The sequence below is a fragment of the Apteryx rowi genome, unplaced genomic scaffold (assembly GCF_003343035.1).
Source record: "Apteryx rowi isolate R43461 unplaced genomic scaffold, aptRow1 scaffold_40, whole genome shotgun sequence".
NCBI lineage: Eukaryota > Metazoa > Chordata > Aves > Apterygiformes > Apterygidae > Apteryx > Apteryx rowi.
The window spans coordinates 2,534,393-2,554,399 of NW_020450530.1; the positions used below are offsets into that span (position 1 = coordinate 2,534,393).

General features: G+C 46.2%; 1 protein-coding gene across 9 annotated transcripts in view; it reads left to right on the forward strand.

Moving 5' to 3' along the window:
- TPCN1 (two pore segment channel 1) overlaps window positions 1-20,007 on the forward strand; it is a 49,726-nt gene continuing 29,719 nt past the window's right edge. The window contains exons 1-6 of one of the 9 annotated variants that reach the window (XM_026075174.1): window positions 907-994; window positions 2,874-4,826; window positions 4,946-5,678; window positions 6,215-6,337; window positions 6,616-6,820; window positions 7,208-7,377. Coding sequence is in view for 3 of the 9 variants with exons in the window: in XM_026075170.1 (XP_025930955.1) it covers window positions 883-994 (112 nt within the window). In the remaining 6 variants the exon portion in view is untranslated. Of the gene's footprint in view, window positions 311-350; window positions 372-760; window positions 995-2,873; window positions 5,679-6,214; window positions 6,338-6,615; window positions 6,821-7,207; window positions 7,378-17,832; window positions 17,867-17,886; window positions 18,082-20,007 lie in introns of those variants that run through there. The other 8 variants (XM_026075173.1, XM_026075175.1, XM_026075176.1 and 5 more) reach the window with 8 other exon arrangements.

Sequence of the window (20,007 nt, forward strand, 5' to 3'; positions counted from 1 at the left end):
CCCGCGGTGCCTCGCTCCGGTGCCCGGGGAGGAGGGGAGCGAAGCCCGCGCGGCGGCCCCGGCTGCGAGCGGCCCCGTAGTCCCGCCTAGGACTGCTTTTTTTTATTATTTATTTTTTCCCCCCACTTTTTGAAGAAATTCGTGACTCTGCCGTTAGCCGGTAGAAGAGTCCCCGGGAGCTTCATGTGCGCGCACTCAACGCGGCCTCTCTCTCTGCCTCCTTCCCCGCTGCCGCTGAAGCCGGGGCGTCCGGGCGCGCCGGGGGAGGGAGCCGCGCGTGACGGGGACGCCCGACACCCTGCAGCGCCAGGTGGGTCCCGTGGGGGGCAGGGCCACGCGTGACGGGGACACCCGGCACCCTGCAGCGCCAGGTGGGTCCCGTGGGGGGACAGGGCCACGCGTGATGGGGACACCCGGCACCCTGCAGCGCCAGGTGGGTCCCGTGGGGGGCAGGGCCACGCGTGACGGGGACACCTGGCACCCTGCAGCACCGGGGGGGGCCCGTGGGGGGATGGAGCCACACGTGACGCGGACACCTGGCACCCTGCAGCGCCAGGTGGGTCGTGCCTGCCACCAGGCTGCTCCTGCTCTGGCGCTGGGCACCGCTGGTGGGAATGGGCAGGCCTGTCTGACTCCTTAAAACTCGTTTTTTGGATAAATATTTCCATTGAGCCTGGCGCCCTGCAGCACTTGCTGAAAGCAGGGAACTAGGCCCTTTTTGGACCTTGGCGTCTACAGACACACACCTTTATATTCTTAGGCCTAGCAGACACCCCTGATGGAAGACTTTCTGGAGAGAGTTTTTGACCAAGCCGTTTTACACGTGGAACTGCGAAAGCCGTTATTTGAAGTCCTTGGAGTGGGAGCCGCCGAGGGGACGGCATGGCGGTGAGCATGGACGATGATGTTCCCCTCATCCTCACCCTCGACGACAGCGGGAGCAGCACCTCGGCCCCCCTCGACGACCTGGAGCGGGAAGAGCTGCCTAATGAAAGTAAGATGCTTTGCCGTTATTCCCCGTCCGCCGTGGTGGCCTGGCTGGGTCTGTGTTTGCAGTAGCTGTTGGGTCTTGTGCTTGCCGGAGCCTGAAACTCTCGCAGCCGTCGTTCACCTTCCCAGCGGTTGCCAGAGAATCGGGTTAGGAAGTTGTTAATTTTGCTGCTTGTTTACTCCTAACGCGTGTGTTATGCCAGGCGGGGTGGAGAACACCGGGTGAACTGGTCCTGCAGATGCCTTTTCTAACACGTGTCCTCTGTGGCTTCCACGTAATAATCTGTGACCTTGCTGTCCTTAAGCTCTGCGCGTCTTCCCTGTGCGCTGGCCCGGAGCTGCTCCTTTTCTTGGCACCAACCCGCTGTGCCATACCATTGGCCCGAGCTGTCAGGGGCAGTGGCTGTAATTACGTCACTTAGTGTTTTCCTAGAGCCATAAAGCATCTGTCCTGTGCAACCGTGTTTTGCCTATTTTTAGTTTACATTCTGTTGTTGGTTTGTTTGGTTTTTTTTTTTTGGTAATAAGGAAATGGGTACGTACTGATAAATCTTTTAAATTCTTTACTGTATCCTTATCAAAGAACCTGGCATAACTTGAGACATTATTATTTGTATCCCTGCTAACCCCAGGTATTTGGTGGGACAGAATCAGCTTATGAGTGTTGGCAGAGAGAAAACAAAAGCTACTATCTCACAGAAGCATTGCTCTCTCCTCCATATATCTTTGTTAAAGCTCTCATCCCTCATTAGGTGAGGTGGGAACAGGAGATGTATTTAGTCATGTTCACGTTTTTTGGGGTTTTTTTTGGTTATACCTCACTAAATGTACTTCAGCCACTTTGTTCATCACATCTCTTTGACTTCCAATTGATATTGCAGGTGTACACTCACGTCTTGTGATGCCTCTACAAGCCCTTGCTGCCACAAGCTTAAAATTTCTTATAAATAAGAGTTCCCTGGCAAGGATCCCTCTTTCCAACATTGAACCTCCATTTAGTTTCTCTCTTGCAGCTATATGGGTTCCTTTAATTTTTTTCTTTCTCTAACTTCCTGAGCTAGTAGCTAGTTTCTGAATATTGGGATACTTCTCCGTTTCCCACCCCTGCAACACACGTGCCTGGCTAAATCGCCCAGCTGATTGCTGTAAGCCCTGCTGCACCACTGCTCTGTCATGTCTGCTTTATCACATCCAGTTGTCTTTTAAAATGTAGCTTTCTATTTTTAAGTTAAATAAGAGAGAATGCTTCCTCTATCCCGGGATGTCTTTGTAGGCCTTCTCGTGACTAACTGCAATCACTCTGCTCTCCTCTTTTTCTTCCTTAAAGCAATGGGAGATGGGGAGAAGAAGCTATATGGGTTTTAGCATTTAGTTAAAGCCAACATGACTGTGTTAAAGCATAGCTATGAGAATGAACGTATTAATAAATAAAAGTATTCCACAATCTGCTTTCCTTGAAATACAGAAAACTTGTTTAAGGGCAGATTTTGGGTTCTTAAAAGATGGCTATATGATCTTTGAGACTTCATTTCCTGGAATTCTTTGAACTTAGTGACTTTTGGTATTGAAGAGCAGTTATTTTGCAATATGTTTTAATCAGTATTAAGGTTGAATTTGCTGGAAAAAATATAAAGCCTATTCTATACAAGTGATTCTGCATCACACAGAGCCTTCTGAAGTCAGTGGGGTACTGCAAGTGTGGAATCGAAGATTAAAACAGGAAGGCTAATATAAACAACTTGAAAGGCATGTTTATCTCTGACAAGCGGGAAGCTTAAATTAGTGAGTGAGAAGGCTAACACCATCACTTGAAAAATTAAGCTTGTTTGAGAAAAAGAACATACATTCTAGCTTTCCTCTTTCACAGTAAATTTTCTTTACAGGCAAATATTAAAAATATGTTCTGTCTCGTGGAGGTTGTGATGAATTCAGATGTTTCCCCTCTGCCTCGTCTTCGTTTTTCCAGTGAGGAGTGGAATGACTTTAACAAAACTGAATGATTTTATGTTTTTATTTGGAAGCCTGTTTTTACCAGGGGAAAAAAGAGTGTGGAAGAAATTCTACTTTCAGGAGAGGAAGAGCCTCCCCAGGTGATGAGGGCATAGGGAAGATCAGGAGACTGCTTCCTTCTCCTGTTTTTGTCTTCCTAATGCCTAAATCCTAATAATAGAAAATTCGATCAGAATTTGGAGAAATAGCTCTCCTGTTACTGTGCGTGACCATAGACTACTAAGAATTTGTTGGAGGTTAAATACAATTCTTTTATTTAAAAAGTTGTCCTCTGGTATGAACTGGGACTGTCTGCAATGAAACACCCTTTATTTTCTTCCCAGGTGACACTATGGGAAAGACGAGAAGGGTCTAACMCCCTTGATGCTAAATCGTGTGCCAGAGGTTGAGAATAAAGTTAGATTCTTGTTCTGTGTTGCTATGTGGATGAACTTCTCCAGACTTTAATCCCTGTTCCAAACTGTCACAACCATCTCTCACTTAGCACCCTAAATGTATGTGACTTCCATACATCAGCTTTCACTTTTTTTTTTTTTTAATGAATTTGTGCCTTTGTTTAACTTGATCCCTCATGTAGCTTTGTTAAAAATGGATACTTGGACAAATGAATTTATAGTTGTGGACTCCTGATGTTGATCGTCTGGAAATACAGGTAAATTACTTGGTTGCAATACACAGTAATAGAGTTTTCTGAAGTGATGCTTATTGCTACTTTTTTTTTTTTTTAAAAAAGTAGCAAAGTGCAAGAATATACTCCTTTCAGAGTCTGGCGGAAGAGACCTCTCCTGGGTACAGTGCATGCTATGGGATTAGAATGACAAGAACTAAATGAGAAAACTGTGTGGAAAATCACATTCTTAAAGAAAATGTCCAGCTGCAAAAATTAATCTCCCTAGTCATAGAGCTCTTAAGCCCTTAATAGGGGAAAATACTTGCGTGGGGAGGAGTATTAAAACTCTGCCTTCCTCGTCTTGTGCTGGGATGCCTGTCTTCTAGGAAGCCTTCATTTTCTGCCACACCAAAAGGTCAGAATCCTGAAAAGTTGACTGGAATTCAGATCACATCCAGGAAAACGTGGTCCCTGTGGTGCAGCTGGTACTCTGAACGCAACATGAAGGATTGTGATGCCGGGTAATTTTTCTTTCAAGCTTCAACGGCTGAAGGAGACGGAGAGAAGCGCTGTCGTCACTTGAATCCATGGCTTACGCTAATTAATATGATGCTGCCCTTTCCTCGTACATCTTATCCGAGAATCTCTGAGTGCAGTACATGCTCTAATTAAGCTTCCCAACACCTATGTGAGGTGAATGACTAATATTAAGTGAATCTTACAGAAGGGGAAAATGGGAGGCAGTTGTTGCGTGACCTTGCCCAAAGCGAGCCCCTGCAAATGGGGAGAATCAGCCAGGGTTTAGCGATTTCTAGTCCCTCACCCCAACTCCTACGAAGCGTTCCACCTGGGTTCTTAAAATATCTCAAGGTGCGAGGTACGTTTTCTGTATACAAAGGCAGCATGGATAGCCTTGAAACTCTAGGACAGTGTCTCTCCTTGAGCTGATGGGAACTATAAGCAATAAATGAGTGTACATTGATTTATCCTGTATTAGATCAGATACAAGATTCTCCTTTGCTTCCTGTGTGGAAATTGCTGTAGCCTCAAGTGGAGTTTCAGTGTGTTCAGAGCAGAAAGTACAGCTCAAAGTGTTGTACAGGGAACAATATGGTATTGTGTGCTTGTTTCTCCCACACAATGGATTATGGCGAGTGGAAGAAGTCATCTTTAAACTCTGGGTTTTTACAAGAAAGCGCCTGCATCTGCTATTGAGGTAAAAAATGAATTATTGTGTACCTGTGGGGGAGTGGGGGGAGCAGCAGCGAAGTGCAATGTTTTCCAACAGGATTGTTGCAAGCCGGGAAGTTGTAACTTTGAACGTCGATGTTTCAGCGGAGCCTCGCCAACTTGGTCTCTGCTGCTCGAGGAATAAGTTTTCAGGAAAGCTAGAGCCAGCCTGGCCTTTGGGGTGGAAAGTAAAGAGCTGTTGATGAATGTGCCTGTGCAGTGCTGTGAAGGAGAGGGGAGCCCGAAGTGCGCAAAGAAAATGCCATTCTACTGTCGGTGGATTTGGAGGGGCTGTTCTCGTCRGGCTTGCTGAGCATCTCGCTTAGACCAAGGGAAGTGTGCTGCGTGTCAGTGGCTGTTTCTCTTACTTTCACCGCTGTCTCTAAAATAGCGTGTGATGTGCTTCCTGGGGCAGCTGCACGAGGGTGTCTTTTCTTGGCTTGCTGCTGCTCTTGTACCTAGTTCCTTGATGGAATATGTGAAGAGGCTTTTCAAGCTGTTCTTTTTGCAACTGGCTGATGAAAACTGTTTTGAACACTGAGAGTCTAATTATGACATTAGTGGAAATTGTTTACAACGAACTGCCTTTTTTTTGAATACGCCATCTAGTAATCCACAGGCAGGCAAGTGCCTTCAGAGCTGGCACRGAAATGGGGACAGTTAATGTTGGCCTTTGGAGATGTATGAGCAGCCTGGATTTTAATGTCTTCAGGACTCAGCGCAAAACCTGAAGTGATATAATTCTCTTCTGTGTTGGATCCGGCTCCAGAACGTGTTTGTATCTGCACTGAAAGAAGAGTTTTGTCCTCCCAGTGCCCAGCTCCAGCTTCTCTGCTCAGTGAGTCCCTGCCTTCAAACAGCTCTGCTGCCTTCTTCCTACTGTCATTTCCTTTAGTGCAGTGAGCGGACAAAAGAGATTTCCAGATGTTAAAACAAGCCTACGTTCTCTGAGCAGAGAGTAACTGCTTGGCTTTTTGGGAAGTATTATAGCCATGCGCAAACTCTGAGTAGCTGTGCTTCTTGAGGAGCCATGTAATTGCTGAGAGAGCAATTTGCTGCCTCTGAAGCAAACCAAGTGTTCTTAATGTCAGCTAGCTAGTGGATTTAATAAATCCATCAGGAACTGAAGGTTTTGATCCTTGTGTGAAAGTGAGAAGACGGTTATTTGGGCTTGGGCACTGGTTATGAAATGTTGTAGCTAACTGGTGTGGGGAAAGAGGGGGAAAAGAGAACAAGCAGGATGCTTGGTAAATCCTAAGATCTGTGACAGCCAGGCTTTTAAACAGTCTTTTGGATTATCTGGTGACTTTCCTGAGTATGCCGGGTATTTTCTTGCATGATGGCTTCTAGCTCTGCTGATTTGCCTTTAATTAGTTCCAGTAGCAGTGCTTCTGCCACCGCATTTAGAGGCGAAGCATGGCCAGAGTACAGGACGGGGATCTCATTTTCAGGAGCAATCTGGTTCTGCTGTTGACGCTGTTGCTTCTTGTACCTAGGGTAAGTCAGCTAATGTCACTGTGGTTCACATGTCTCATCTGTAAAGYGCAGATTACACATTTCTTGCAAATAGACAGGCAGGCTTAATTACTTTGTTATGAAGAGCTTCTCTCTGGTAGTGCTGTGCATGATTTGTTTTTCCTAATATCTGCCTGCTTAAAATTTGTATACGGAGGAATTTTACTGATGCACGAGCGGTAGTTCAGTACTGAATTGTTTATGCCTCTGAAAGTCTCTTTCTCCAACCTAACCACCTTGCGTTTTGCAACTTCTGCCAGTGCTTCTGTAATCCTTTCCTGGCCTAGCTGATTTATAATGAATGTTTTAAGCAAGCAAAGCGAAGCAAGACTGCCTGTGAGATGAGTGAGGGGTGAAGAACTTGGAAAGGGAAATGAGCACCCAAAACATAAGGAGATTATTGTTTTCTCCTTCAGCACAATTCGTTTCCCTGGGTGATGAGCTCTGTAAACTCGGAGGAAGGAGGTAAATGCTACTTTTTTTAGGAGATGTTGGATATCTTTGATGTGATGTTAGAAATAGTGGAAAAAGCGGTTCTGCTATTATGTTCCAAATGCATCGTCTCCTGGAATCTCATTTATACTGAGTGTTGGGGTTTTAAGACAGGATTGCCTCGGCTGTGCTTAAATACTTTGCTGTAACGAGAGGATGGAGCTGGTATCTGCAATTYAAGCGAAGCAGAATTCTGTGTTGTCCGGGGCTCACAAAAGCGTTTGTATCAAGCGGTTCTTAACATGGCTCTGAAATGTGGTACCTATGGAACAGAAATCGCGAGCCGAGTAGAGTACCAGGAGGTATTGTGGGTTGCAGTTATCTTGGATATTTGTTTCTGAGCCTGCCTTGTTTTCTTAGCCCTGCAGGAGATGGGTTTGCACAACGCACGCATTGTGTGCTTCACAGCCAGATGCTTTGTCCAGCAGATTCCCTGCCCTGTCGACGCTTTCACACAGCAAAAAATCATAGCGATTTCATCCTGAATGGCCCATGCTGTTCAAATCTGAACTGGTAAAAGCGCTTACAAGGTAAAGGAGGTTTGGGTTAGTGTTCCATTATCCCGAAGTCAAGCGGTTCTTTCTCCTCTGTCGTTTCCCAGAACGCTGGAGATGGATACCGACTTTCACTGTAAATTTTTGAGGCCAAGGAGTCTGGAGGCCTCTTCTCGCCCCTTTTGGTGGAGGTGGGAGGGATGACCTTGATGCTTTGAGGTTGATGGCCCGTCCCCTTCGTGCCCCTCTTCCCTAATACACACTCGCATCTTTTTGCTCTGAGAACGGAGCAGGGGGTTAGGCTGCATGTTTCCCCCCACGCCGCTGGCTTTTGTTGAATGCCGCGGGGACGAGGGGACGCCTCGTGGCGTCGGAGGGCTCCGCTTTTTGAGCAGGTGGCCCTGGAACTATAAGGGATGTTAAGGAGTCTGAAAGTGTTCAAGCTGCAATTGTGAACTGACAACTTTCCAGCTCTAACTGGTCACTCCTCAGCCGCTGCAGCTGACTTGGGAACATTTGGCTCAGGAAGCGGAACAACAGTTGGAAACAAATAGCGATTGGTTTTTTCATGGCTTCCCAGGGAACGCGTCAGTTCATTCGTTTTTTCCCCCTCATTTTTGTGGTTCCTGTGGATTTTTAAGGCACTGTAGATGCAGGATGCTCAGTATAGCCAAGCTTGCTTACTGGCAGATTAAAATGAGCAAAGGCTGAGCACGCTGAGTTCACTCATCATAACCAATGCGATGCTTTTCAGAACTTCCTTTGCCCTTGGTGTCTTCACCGAGGAATCCTGCCTGCTGCCGTCAGCCCCCCTGCGTTGAAATCCCATTTTGCCCATTTGAATGCTGTAAGAAGTGCTGTATAAACTAAACAGGAGCATCTGTGAAGTGGTTAGAGTTGTTGTTGATTGCCTTTTCCTTATTGCCTTCAGGGGATTTAAGCTTGAATTTGCTGGGAGTAGAATTTATGAGCCAGAACACTCCATTTCTGATCCTTAAGCTGGGAAAAGTGCAGTGAATTTGATAAGTCTTTCTCTTGCCTTCAATGTCGCTGGCTTTTGATCCGGACTGCGCAGGGCTCTCCCTGCGTCTTTAGCATAATTGCTTTTTGCATGTTGGGAAGATGTCTGATTTTGCACGGCTGCTTCCCTTATAGCGAACCGTAGGATTTCATCCATCTGCTTCCAGCGAGCAGTTCGGTAGAGAGCTTGTGCACCTGTACTGCCGGTCCTCTCGTCCGGGGGAGAGGAGGGCAAAAAAGGTGTGATCGTGGTGATCCTCTAGCACTGCGTCATGGATGACAGATCCAGAGGATGACGAGGAAAGACTGCTGTGATCTGAGTCATAGCGTGGGGATTTGAAACTGTTATCCGGTGCTTTGTTTGTGGCTTTTTTTTTTTTAATCATAACTGGTGATGTGTGTTTGGAATAAAAGGCTTTTCTTTTCCTGCTTACACAGGGGAATAAAATTTAGGGTGTATCTCCATGCACTGCTATATTAAACCCTCTGATATGAGGGCTGTGTCCAGCCACTACGGGGCTGAACATATTAGCTGCCATCTTATGTGTCCTGCGTGGTTGCCTAGTGCACGTGTGCTTGTCGTCTGGGAACGTGTGATCATCCGTATTTTGTTCCAACTATATCTTTTTTCTTTTTTGAGAACACTTTCAATAACCTCAACAGATTTGGGACAGTTTATTGCATAGAAGTGACGTAGCCCACTAAAGGATTTCCCTAGAATACACAGATATCTTCCTGCACTTGGTTAACTAAATGAAGAAATGCCCGTAAAGTTACGACTAAGTGATCAGTGCTACAGGTGGGAGCACTAAAAACTCACCAGGGTCAGACTGTGCTAGCGAGTTGGCTGCGCCACTTACAGTAAAATCGGAGCCGAGAGGAGGAAGAAAGGAGGCTCCGAAGGAAGAGCGCGAGGGCAGAAGTCTGGACGAGTACGACATTTCCGCAGTCGGTGCCCTTTTTGCTGTGGTTCGGTTGCCCTGGCTTGGGGACGCCGGTGCCTGGTCAGGTGTCTTTTAACCGGACTCTTCCTACAGTGCAGCACAGCCACGTCCCCAGGTTGCTTAGTTAGCTTGCCGCTGCAGGAGTCGGAAAATGCCATCTTTTGTTGCACGGTTGCTTGTTTTCCGTGGTGCAGGAGGGAACGTTGTTTCTGCAGGGTGCTGAGCAGCCCGGGAGACCTGAATAACACCCGCTGGGACTGGTGTCCTGCAACCGTGTAGCTCTGCTCTCTGCCTCGGCCTTCTTACCTGCAAGTAGTATTAAAAGTTCTGCTTTTTCCGAGCCGCTGGCAGCGTGCAAGCAAGTGACCGCTCGGGTTCTGCTGTATTAGGTACGTGCGTGTGAGCCACTTCCTAAGCAGCGCGTCGCTGTCGGGGAAAAAGAAGTGGCCAAGCCAAAGCACCTTCCTTCTACCTCCGACACTGGTGGCAGGACCTTGTCTCTAATGGTGGCCAAGGGGGTGACTTTGAAATGTTGAAGATGATGCAGATAATTGGAGAGTGAGCACATGTTTGCTCTCAAAAGTGAAAAAGAAAAACGGGAACACTAATGGAAACTGTTTAAAATTGTTGGAGAGGCAGTAAAAAGTCACGATGCAAATGGAGATCTGTACAGGCTAATGTGAAAGCGGCTACGCAGCTATGTAGCAAATGAAAAAATAGAAACAGGGAATGATGGAAAATAATGGAGAGCTGTGGTCAGCAGAGTTAAAGATGCTCTAAAGGACTTGAGAAATAAAAATAAACCTTAAGTGATACTGGCCTGTTACACATCTGAAGCTGAACACTGATCAATAACACTACAGGGACGCTCCAGAAATACTATATTCTATATTTGTAGAAAAGCTAGTCATCATATAATCTATTCTTCCATCCCAACAGCAAATAAACTAGAAGTTAAATAGCTGATTCTGCGGTTAGGCATTTAAAACTCAGCAGATGACTTGCCCCAAAAGGTTTCTTATACCACGAGGATGACTGGAGGCCAGCCAACTAAACAAGGCTTCCAGACAAAAATAACGGAAAAGCAGCAATAAGCTTTTTTAAAATCTGGAATTAAAGGCGAGCTTTTAATGCGAATCAGTGGGGGGTTATGAAAAAGTGACAGTGTCGTATGAACTTGGAGTCCCTCACTTACTTACACTCACTTAATTGTGAGGCTGCGAGAGAGAGTGGCGGTGTTTCCGGAAGGTATTTGTTTTGGCACCCGTGCAGCATTTTAACTGTGGAAGTAAACAATAAAACAGTGCGAGTCAGCACTGGGTAGCAAACGCTTCTGCGCAGGGGCTGAGTGACGGCTCTGAAAATGCAACTGTTTATTGGGAGGCGTTAGTGAACGGTCTGTTATTAGCAGCCTGCCACAGGGATTAGATGTTGTCCCTGTGCCAGCTGCAACCTTTCTCTCCGATCTGGAAGAAAATGGAAGTAACTTCTGATCAAATTAGCGAAGAACATAGGTTGAGGGCTTCGTAAGAAGGAAGAAGGGGTTTTGGTGATGGGCAGTGGTTAGGACGACTGAGTGAGACGGATGCTGGCAAACCACAGGTACGGAAGCGTGAGCAGCACGGGGTCCCACCTCTGGAAGCGAGGAGCCTGCTAACCCGGGAAGCCGTGAATTGGGGGTGGACTAAGATAGCCGAGCTGAACCTAAATGCGTGGGATACGTACGAGAAAGCAAGTGTATTCCTTGGCTGTTTAAATAAGAATATTGTTTAGGGTAGCAGGTGACGTTCCCATCCGTGCTGGCTCTAGAGCAGCCACCGCGTTCCTGCTCGGCCTGTTTCTAGCACCCTTGCTCCTGCTCGTCCGAGATCTGATCCGCCGTCTCCCTTCAGTGCCCCTAAAAGGAGGCTACAGTAACTAGATAACAGCAGGATCGTGCCTGTTTGACTGAAGCTAGAGAAATTCAGGCTAAGAATAAGGCACGTGTTTGACAGTGAGATTAACATTTGGAACCACTTCACAAGAGTCTGGGAGGATTCTGCAGCGCTGGGAAATTTTGAAGGCAAAATTGGCCGCTTTTCTAAGGATGTGGTTTTGTATCAGGTAAAACTGTAGGACTTGAAGTAAGAACTAATTAAGGGGAAGCCCTTTGGCATCTGTTTTGCAGATGTCAAACTAATGGTCTAATTCTTCCCTTCCTCTCCAGCCTGTGGCTCTAACAGTTACATGTAACCTCTTCAGTTCCTACCAGCCACAGTTTCCACARAATAAGCAAAAACCTCTATTTTTGATGGAGAGCGGTTATGCAGCGCTAGACTGGTGTTCTCCCTATTCCTTTTTATGCATCTTCAGATATTGGCAGCTTCTCTTTCCTGGCTGAGGCGCAGTGAGGAGGAAGAGGAGATGTGACAGTGTTGTATTTCCAAAGAGCTGGTATGTCAGAATCTTACTCTAACACCACAAAACATCGTTACACACCTCTCACTACTGTACGACAAGACACTAGAGTTTTGCCATGAAATTGTAATTTAATTTAATTTAACCCATTTTCTTGCTATCCCTCTCTCTCTGGAGCAGAAAGGTCAGTATGGCACATACCTTATTGCTGCTGGCTTTGGCTTACTCCGTTCTAGTTCCACTCCAGCACTGGCACCAGCAAAAGCGGTATGTTGTGGGGTTATAAAAATCAACGGAGACAGTGGATCAGCAGCAGCGCTGGTAGGCGTTTGCCCGGGCGATTACCGTGGCTTCGCTAGCTGGGAGCGCCTTTGATCAGCGCGCTTCCCCTCCTGCGCAGAGGAACAGAGCAAAGTTTAACTAGGCTTCGCTCTACTACTGTTGCTTAGAAGTGGTCGTGCCAAAGTGCAAATTGGCATCGGGCTCTGCGGAGGCCGGTTGGTTTCAGAAGTAACTCGAGCTGATGATGGACGAGCGAGCAATCGCCTTGCAAGGGATTWGTGGCTCAGGCAAATGCTGGTTTCTCACAGAAGTGAAGCGCTTCCTCTTTGCTTCCCGCTGCCATCGTTGCCGCTTCCCCAGGGAACGGCTGCTGATTGTAACTGGGAATCAAACCTGGCAGCACAGTGCTTTTGTTAAAAAGGCCAGATTGCAGCTTAATCAAACATCTTTCCAAAATGCATCAGGAAAATCCAAGCGCTCTGCTTTGGAGAATTAAAATGAAGAACATGCTCTTAAAATGCTGATGCTGTGTTGTTCCTGATGCTGAAGCAGATCTTTAACATGTTAAAACCATGAGGCATTCATTTCCCTTTTTGGAACGAAAAGAGGAAATTCCTTTGCATAACAGGATATGTTAAAGACATGCTATATCTGAGGGATTCTGGTATTGTCTTGTTCCCTTTCTGGTACTTCCATAAAAGTTATGGATTATAAATATGTGTCTGTGTGTATACGTACTTCATGTCTGGCCTCTCTCATGAGCATAGCCTTAGGCAGAGCTTCTCTTCTTTCCATTGGGTTCAATGTAAACTTCACTATTTCCAATTGTTTTTTTCTTTTCCTTTCAAAATTTATTTTGTACAAATAAATGAGGGTTTCATATAACCCCTCAACAGCTCAGATATTTAATTCCAGTTACAGAATAATCTTATGTCTGTATCTACAAAGCCTTTGTTACTGTGGTGTGATCAGACTGACAAGATTACATAGCATATTGGTTGCTAAAAGGGTGGGTAATGTAAGCTTGTAGATCATCCTTCTGTTGTGGCTTTGACTTCTCCTTTTTGTGGTATGGAGATTCATTTGTTAAGGTCAGAAATAAAGGATAYGAAACTGGCAGCAACTTGGCTTAACCCACAAGCTGGATTCCTAATTCTTAATGATATTTTCCATATATTTCCTAATACAGCCTTTCCTTTTATATAAGTTTTGCTGGTTAAAAATGCTTTGGATTTGACTTTGCGGCTGCAGCTATGTTAAGAGAAGCAGATGCTCCTCTCTTGTACGTTCTCAGATTGCGCCAGTGTCCGATTCTGGCTCTGCTTATGATAGTGTCATGGACTTTCTCATGTAGGAGGCTTTAGTCCTACCCATCTACCAGAAAACAGTTTTTATGGAAGAGGGGCAAGGCTTTGGTTTGCAGGAGGTTCTGGAAAAGCGATACCGTTGAACAAGAACTCGTGGGGTAGGTAACGYGGTTCTTAACGGGATGCAGCTGTGCGAACTGGGGAATGATCCTGCTCCAATTCCTTATTAGCCATTCCAGTGGCTTTTGTGCTGTGCCGTCTGGCGTACTAGTGAGCCATGGATGGCTCTTAAATGGCCAAAGAGAAATGGCTTTTAGCATGGTGACAAAGGATCAGTCAGTCTTCAGTGGCTGAAGCCTCTGACTTATCTAACAGTGTTTGACCCAGTCTTGATCTTTKATCTCAAACAGCCGTGAGGATTTTTGGACATCCCTGCAGGATGTGCCTCTTGCTGCTATCAGTCTAGAAGAAGTGACAGTTCTACTATGATCAGACATTTTCTGATAAAARCTTAATTGCAAGAGAAACAAATCCAAACACAGAATGACTCCGGCTTGAGAGCAAGTGCCCTGAAGGGATGAGGCAGTAAACGGCACAGATGAGGGTTTCCAGCCAACCAATCTCAGCCCTTGAAGGGAGGCAAAATTATTCCTCTCCTTGCTTTCTTAGAAGCCTTTTTCTTTTTCTTTTTTTTCCCCTTTAAAAACATCTCTTTTTGTCCCAGAAAGGTGGTGCAGGTAAATCTCCTTGTGAATCATCTTAGCTTGTCCCCCATTTGCAATGAGTAGCAAGCTGCTGAGCAAACTGTTAAATACTGGCGCTCTCACGCTTAGAGCACGAGTTAACTGGARACACCGCTTCTGCTGAGACGAAACAATTTCTTAGGATGCTTTAGCTCCTGTATCATTGCGTTCAGCTCGTGTACCAGTGTTTTTAAGTGTGTGTCGCGCAGATGTTAGCAAGGATGCAGTGGTCCTCTATTCAAACAGTGCAGGGTTTAGGTTGAATTTRATATAAGAAGATAGGCAGCACCGTTGATAAAAGGCAAATGTTATTTAAAAAGTGGCTTATCATGCTGAGGGACATCTGCTCGTCCTTCTTGTGGATTCAGCTCCTGTAGCGTGGTGGGTGATAACTTGAAGTGAGCTCATGTTTATGCTGCTGGAAGTGACTGGCTTCTCGACTACAAGCTAGGACAGAAGACTTCAACTGTCTTACACCACTAATGGGAAGTGGCAGCATACGTATTTTTGAAAAACTTTTTGGTGTTAAATAGGAAACTGAAGTGATTTTATTTGTTGAGATTTACAGCAAGCGAGTGCTATGAGGCTGTAGCAAGAGAAGGAGCCCGGAGGTCTTTGCWTATGTTTCTGCTGTGGACAGTTGTGCAGCTATCTCTAAGGGGAGAGCAACTCGGTTATGCTGACATGAAATATTGGGAAGTATATTATTTCTCTTGCTGCGGAAGGGCTTGGCACTGCACTCCGCTGGAGACGCTCTGTTTGTCCTAGGCAACAACTGATAGTAAATTGTTTAGGCTTCCTCATGGCCGTTGAATTTCTTCCCATAACCCTGCCCTGAAAACAGGATGGGCACAAGTATGCTTTGAGTTTAAAAGATCAGTCCCGTGCTGTTTAAATGCACAGAGCTGAACTGGCAGTCAAGTACTCAAGGCAGCGATTTCATTGTCTCCGTCTCTGTCACCTCCGAGACGTGTGGCTGAGGGCCAAACCAGCTGCGCTTTCCAGGCACCTTCCAGCTTTTTTCTCCYGGCTAGGTGAGGCTGGCCTTGGCGAGGCAGATCCATGCATGTTCGTGCCTCCACACTTGAAAAGCAAGAAGCTGCTTGCCGTCCTTCTTCTGCAGCCACGTTCRTCTTCACTGCAACCTGCTTAGTCACCGAGGGAACCAGCAGCTTTGACCAGTGTCTGTAGCCACATGGGACTCGTACATTGAGAAGATCATGACTGTCCTATATGTGATGTCAAAATCTCCAGGGACCCCAGGGGCAGTTTGGATGAGTCTGGGGTCTCCTTTCTTGCAGGGACATGTGTGAGGTGTTGCCGGATGCCTGGTTATGTTCCTTTCAAACTGAAAGGATAAGATCTGCCTAGCTGTGTTTGGGTCATCGGGCGTTGATGCCGTCCAGGCCTGATGGTGTGAGCAGTGGAGGTGGTGTGGCAGTGAACGGTGCGGAGCTCGGGAAGAAATGGCTCCAATTTAAACGGCTAAGCGCGGCAGTCACCATGATGAGAAACTGCAACCAAGTGAATCATACTGTTCTGTGCTCTTTTTGCTGCTTGCAGAGGGATTAGAGTCTGCCGGGGAGACGCTCGTACTGTTGAGCTCCAGTTGCATGTCTGTGCTGACTCTTGCTGCAAACTTGTAAAACGTTTGCTCAACTCCAGGGAGTTTTATTTGCCGTGAACAGCAGACGCTCCTCTAAGTATGTTCAGCTCCGATAGGAAAAGACACTGCTCCCACGGGCAAAGGTGGCTGGCAAATGTTTCCTAACCAAGTTCATGCCTCTTTCCAAAGAAGAAATAATGACTCCAAAGCCTAGCTTATTTCCTTCTGGATAAGGGTAAATGGAAGGAAGGAGGAAAAGAAGAAGATAAAGCTGGTACCAGATTATATTTAATTAAGAAGGAACCTGATGGTTAACTGACCATTTGGCCTTCTCTTTCCCTGTCCTCCTCCTCTTCCTCCTCAGTGGCTGGGGTGCTGCGGAGTGTTTTATCAGCTGACACATCTCCAGCTGTCCAGGATGGTTGCTGGAGCTGCCCAGAACACGTGCTCTGGACAGCTTGACCGTTCCCTGCCGCAGGAAGTAATGCCGTGTTCAGTTGTTYTCTTAGCTATTGCTGCTCCATTTGGCGCATCAACTTGCAAGGACCTTGTAAGGCCACGTGAATGAAGACGTGTCCGATCTCCTAAATTGCATGCCCTCTGCATTTCTTTATTCATGTATCAAGAGAAATATACGGGCATATGCAACTCTTGAGACTAATAACTTTCATTTTGCTGTATTGCATTAAGTCCACATATGATATGTGAATGGAATGAGTGACAGATTAGAGCACGTTTGCCAAATTATGTTAGTTGCCCTGCCTTCTGCACAGGTTGGGGAGTTTGGCCACTGCAAGTATATATACTACATTTATTTGTATTTGCATTATCTGGACAGGATGGCAACTGGTGGCTCTGTTAAGCTCTTTAGCAGCCTTTATGGGAGAAAGCCTGGTAAAGGCACATGGCTTTGGAGCGTTTGCTAACTCCTAGCCAAGGCTGGGAGTCGGTGGAGGAACTAATTAGAGGCGTCTAAGGCTGTTTCAATTTAACACCATAAAAAGTGTGCACCATCTAGAAAGCAGAACATCTGGGAAACAGGCTAATGAGAGCCAGATTGGGGGAGCTCTGAGGCAAATGCAAGAGCTACCCTGTAGAGTTTGTTTATAACTCTTTGTATTTGTAGTAGGTTACTAATTTGTTGGGTTTGTATACATCCATACATATACACACACACACATACATATATATATATAATGTATGTATACAAACACACACACACTTTTTTTTTTTTTTTAAATTAAAACAAAGGCAGACACCAAAGATCAGAAAAATGAAATGGCATCCATATCCAAATTAACTACAGTTGGGCATAAAATAGCCTGTCTGGGAAAGGTGAATTTTTCCTGCTTCCCATGAATTTTTTTTTCTGTCCCTTTCTCCCTTCCTGGCTCCATCCTCTAGATCTGTGGTGGCAGCGTGGGCAGACCCCGTCTCCTCCGAACGAGAGCATGTTTGCTCTCTCAACCAGATGAGAGTTTTGCTGTCATTCATGCAGGGAACTTGTTTTGCAAAGGGAGATGTTTGGGCTCTGGAAAGTTTATGCTCCTCCTTTTTCTTTTTTCTTTTTTTTTTGTTATTGTTTTTTATTGTAATGATGACATATGGAAACTATTTACACAGGAGCATGCTCTGCTGCACTGAATGGAAATGTTGGAGTCCCGGCAGTATCGTTCCGGATGCCTTGTGTAAGCAGCCAGCTGGTTCTGCTTTTCCTTTTTTTTTTATATATATATATTTTTTTCTTCCTTCTCTCTCTTTTCAGGGAAYGTCTGGGATAAGTTACCCAAGTGTGGAAGGAAGCTTTGCCATCTGTGAGCAGCTTAGCTCGTTTAACTTTGTCAAGCCCTTTGTACCGTGAACTTCCCAAATCTCTATTTTACTTTTTTGTCCGGGGGGGCCGGAGGAGACTTCTTGCTATGACTAGTCAGCACTTGGACTCCTTTCCCGGTGGCTGTTCACGTTCGCTGGGGTGAGCAAGTTCTGCGTACGCCAGAAGGAGAGAGCAGGGCGAAGGAGACCCTTGTTTTACAACCATTCTTAAAAGCTCTTTGTCCAGCAACTAAGCCTTCAAATAACTTCAAYTTAGAAATATCCTGCGCCTACGAAAGCGATGGGGAAACAATGTAGCTGAAGTCTGAGCCACCTTCCTCAGAGGGGAGGGGAAAACACGTTCAGTTCTGCAGAGAGCGGAGGAAAATCTTCTTTTGCGTGGTTGTCCCTCGAGTAAGCTGCGAAGTCGAGGATCAGCTTGCAGAGGGGAGGGAGAAGTCGGAAAGACTTTCCTTCCGACTCGCCTCCCTCCGCCCGACACCGCGCGTCCCTGTGCGCTTCCGACGCCCGGGCCGCCATGCGGGGGGGAGAGCTGCCCGCCATCTACTTGGAGGACTGCGGCAGCCCCGTGGAGAGATCCTCCTATCTCATTGAGCTAGATACTAATGGTAAACGCCGCTGGGGAAGTTCTGCAGCGCGAGCCGAACGCGGCAGAGGTTGCATTAGTCTGTGTCATCGTTATCAGGGGAGCAGCTGAGGAAATTAGCTCGCTGGAGGGCTGCCAAGCAAACAGCGAGATGCTTTTCAAATTTGTTATTATTTTTATTATTATTTATTACCCAGATGATGCTGTTGCCTCAGGGATGCTAGCTCAACCTTCTGGTACCTGATGGGGAAGGAGTTGATCCACAAAATGCAACTCTGCAAGGAAACGCTTCAGCAAGGTGTCTTCTGTTCTGTTGGGGCCTAGGAAGATGATGCCTGGCTTAGGCAGGAGGAGAACATCGTGGATGCTAGAGTTAATCGTTGTTTCTAACTTTCATCTTTGAGAGCTGTTTTGTATTTGCGTACTCGATGTCACTGGGACATCTCTTCTGTGTAGCAGGAGTCTTCTGTGTAGGAAAAGTAGAGAGATGGTTGGAGATGGCTTTTTTTTTTTTTTTTTTAACTGTGGTGTATCATTTCCTAGTGTAGATCGGATCCCTTTCAAAGATGGGTTTGTCTTTGTAAAAGAATTACTTCAGAGTTAAAGGAAGTTTTGGCTGTTCTTTTTGGTAGGACAAAGTGGTTTTTAAGGCTACAAACCTTTGCTGGCTTCTCCAGAATACGTTCTGCTGCTCTGAAATTTTGTAGGTGTTATAAAGGTCCAATAACACGGTAATACTTTAAGTAACCTAGTTAATATGTCCCTCTTCCCCAAAAGAGCTCGTGTATCCAGGAGGCCTGAGGCTCCCTTGTGCTCTGCCTCTGCTCTGACCCCGCTCAGTGCCCCGTGGAGATCAAGGCAGGCAGAATGGGGCTGCAGGGTGTTTTGCCTGGCAGCAAACAGCCTGTTAGGATGGGAATGAGGGTTTGAAAATACCCATCTTTCGGGCAGGAAAGATCATTAGCAGTGAGACTAGTGGGTTCGGGTGAAGATGTGTTCCTTCTGCAGCTCCGTTAAGCGTTAAATGCAAAAAGGGTTCTGCTCTCAGGCTGCACTTTGAGAGAGTTTGTTGCTTTGAAAAGTCTACAGTAAAAGCTCCATAAATAATAACTTTTAGAAAATCACAGCGCTCACAGTGTAAGGCTTCTGATTTTTGCATGTTGCTGTCCTCTTTTAGTGAAAAGGGAAAGAAACCCCAAAGCCTGCCATTTCAGTTCTGTGGATAAATAAAAAGCTCCAACGTGCAGTTTTCTCAAGAACTGTGCTCATTCAAGGTTTAAATGGGCTGGGGGAAGAACTGGCCTCATTCAAACATTCATCCAGACTTTGAGTGGCGTTGTAAAAATCTGGGGAGGGCAAGGAAGAGAAACGGGCTTACTGCTGCAGCATGCTCAGCAGTACAACTGTGCGATCCGGGAAGTCTTTGCAAATCGCAGATGCGAAGTGTTATCTTTATTTGCTTTGCGGGTGAAAAAGGCAGCTGTGGCTCTGCGTTGGTCAAGGGATTTTTGATCTCTTCCTGTGGCTCTTTGTCAGGTATATGCAATAGCATTTCTTTGATAGGTACAGGATTCTTGGTGTGGACTCTCTCACCGCTCCTGAAGGTGTGCTGGGAAACCTGAATCGGTTGTTCAGCGAGGATTGTTTTGTCGTAGCAAACTGCCTCAGCAAATCTGCCACATGCAGATACATCAATGAGCGGAAGAGAGCCTCACTGTAAATTTTTCCCACCCTCAGATAACTTCTCACAACGCAGGGAAAGCAAACTGCCRCACCGCAGCTTCTGTGTCCCTAAAAAGGGGGAAATCAGCACTTTGAGGTTGGCAAAATCAATTTTACACATACCCTCTTTGGCGACCCTGTGGTTTTGGCACCGATTGAAACTCTGGAGAAGTGGGTGCTTGGCCAGCTCCACCACAGCTTTCATGTGTGGCCCTGAGCAGGTCTC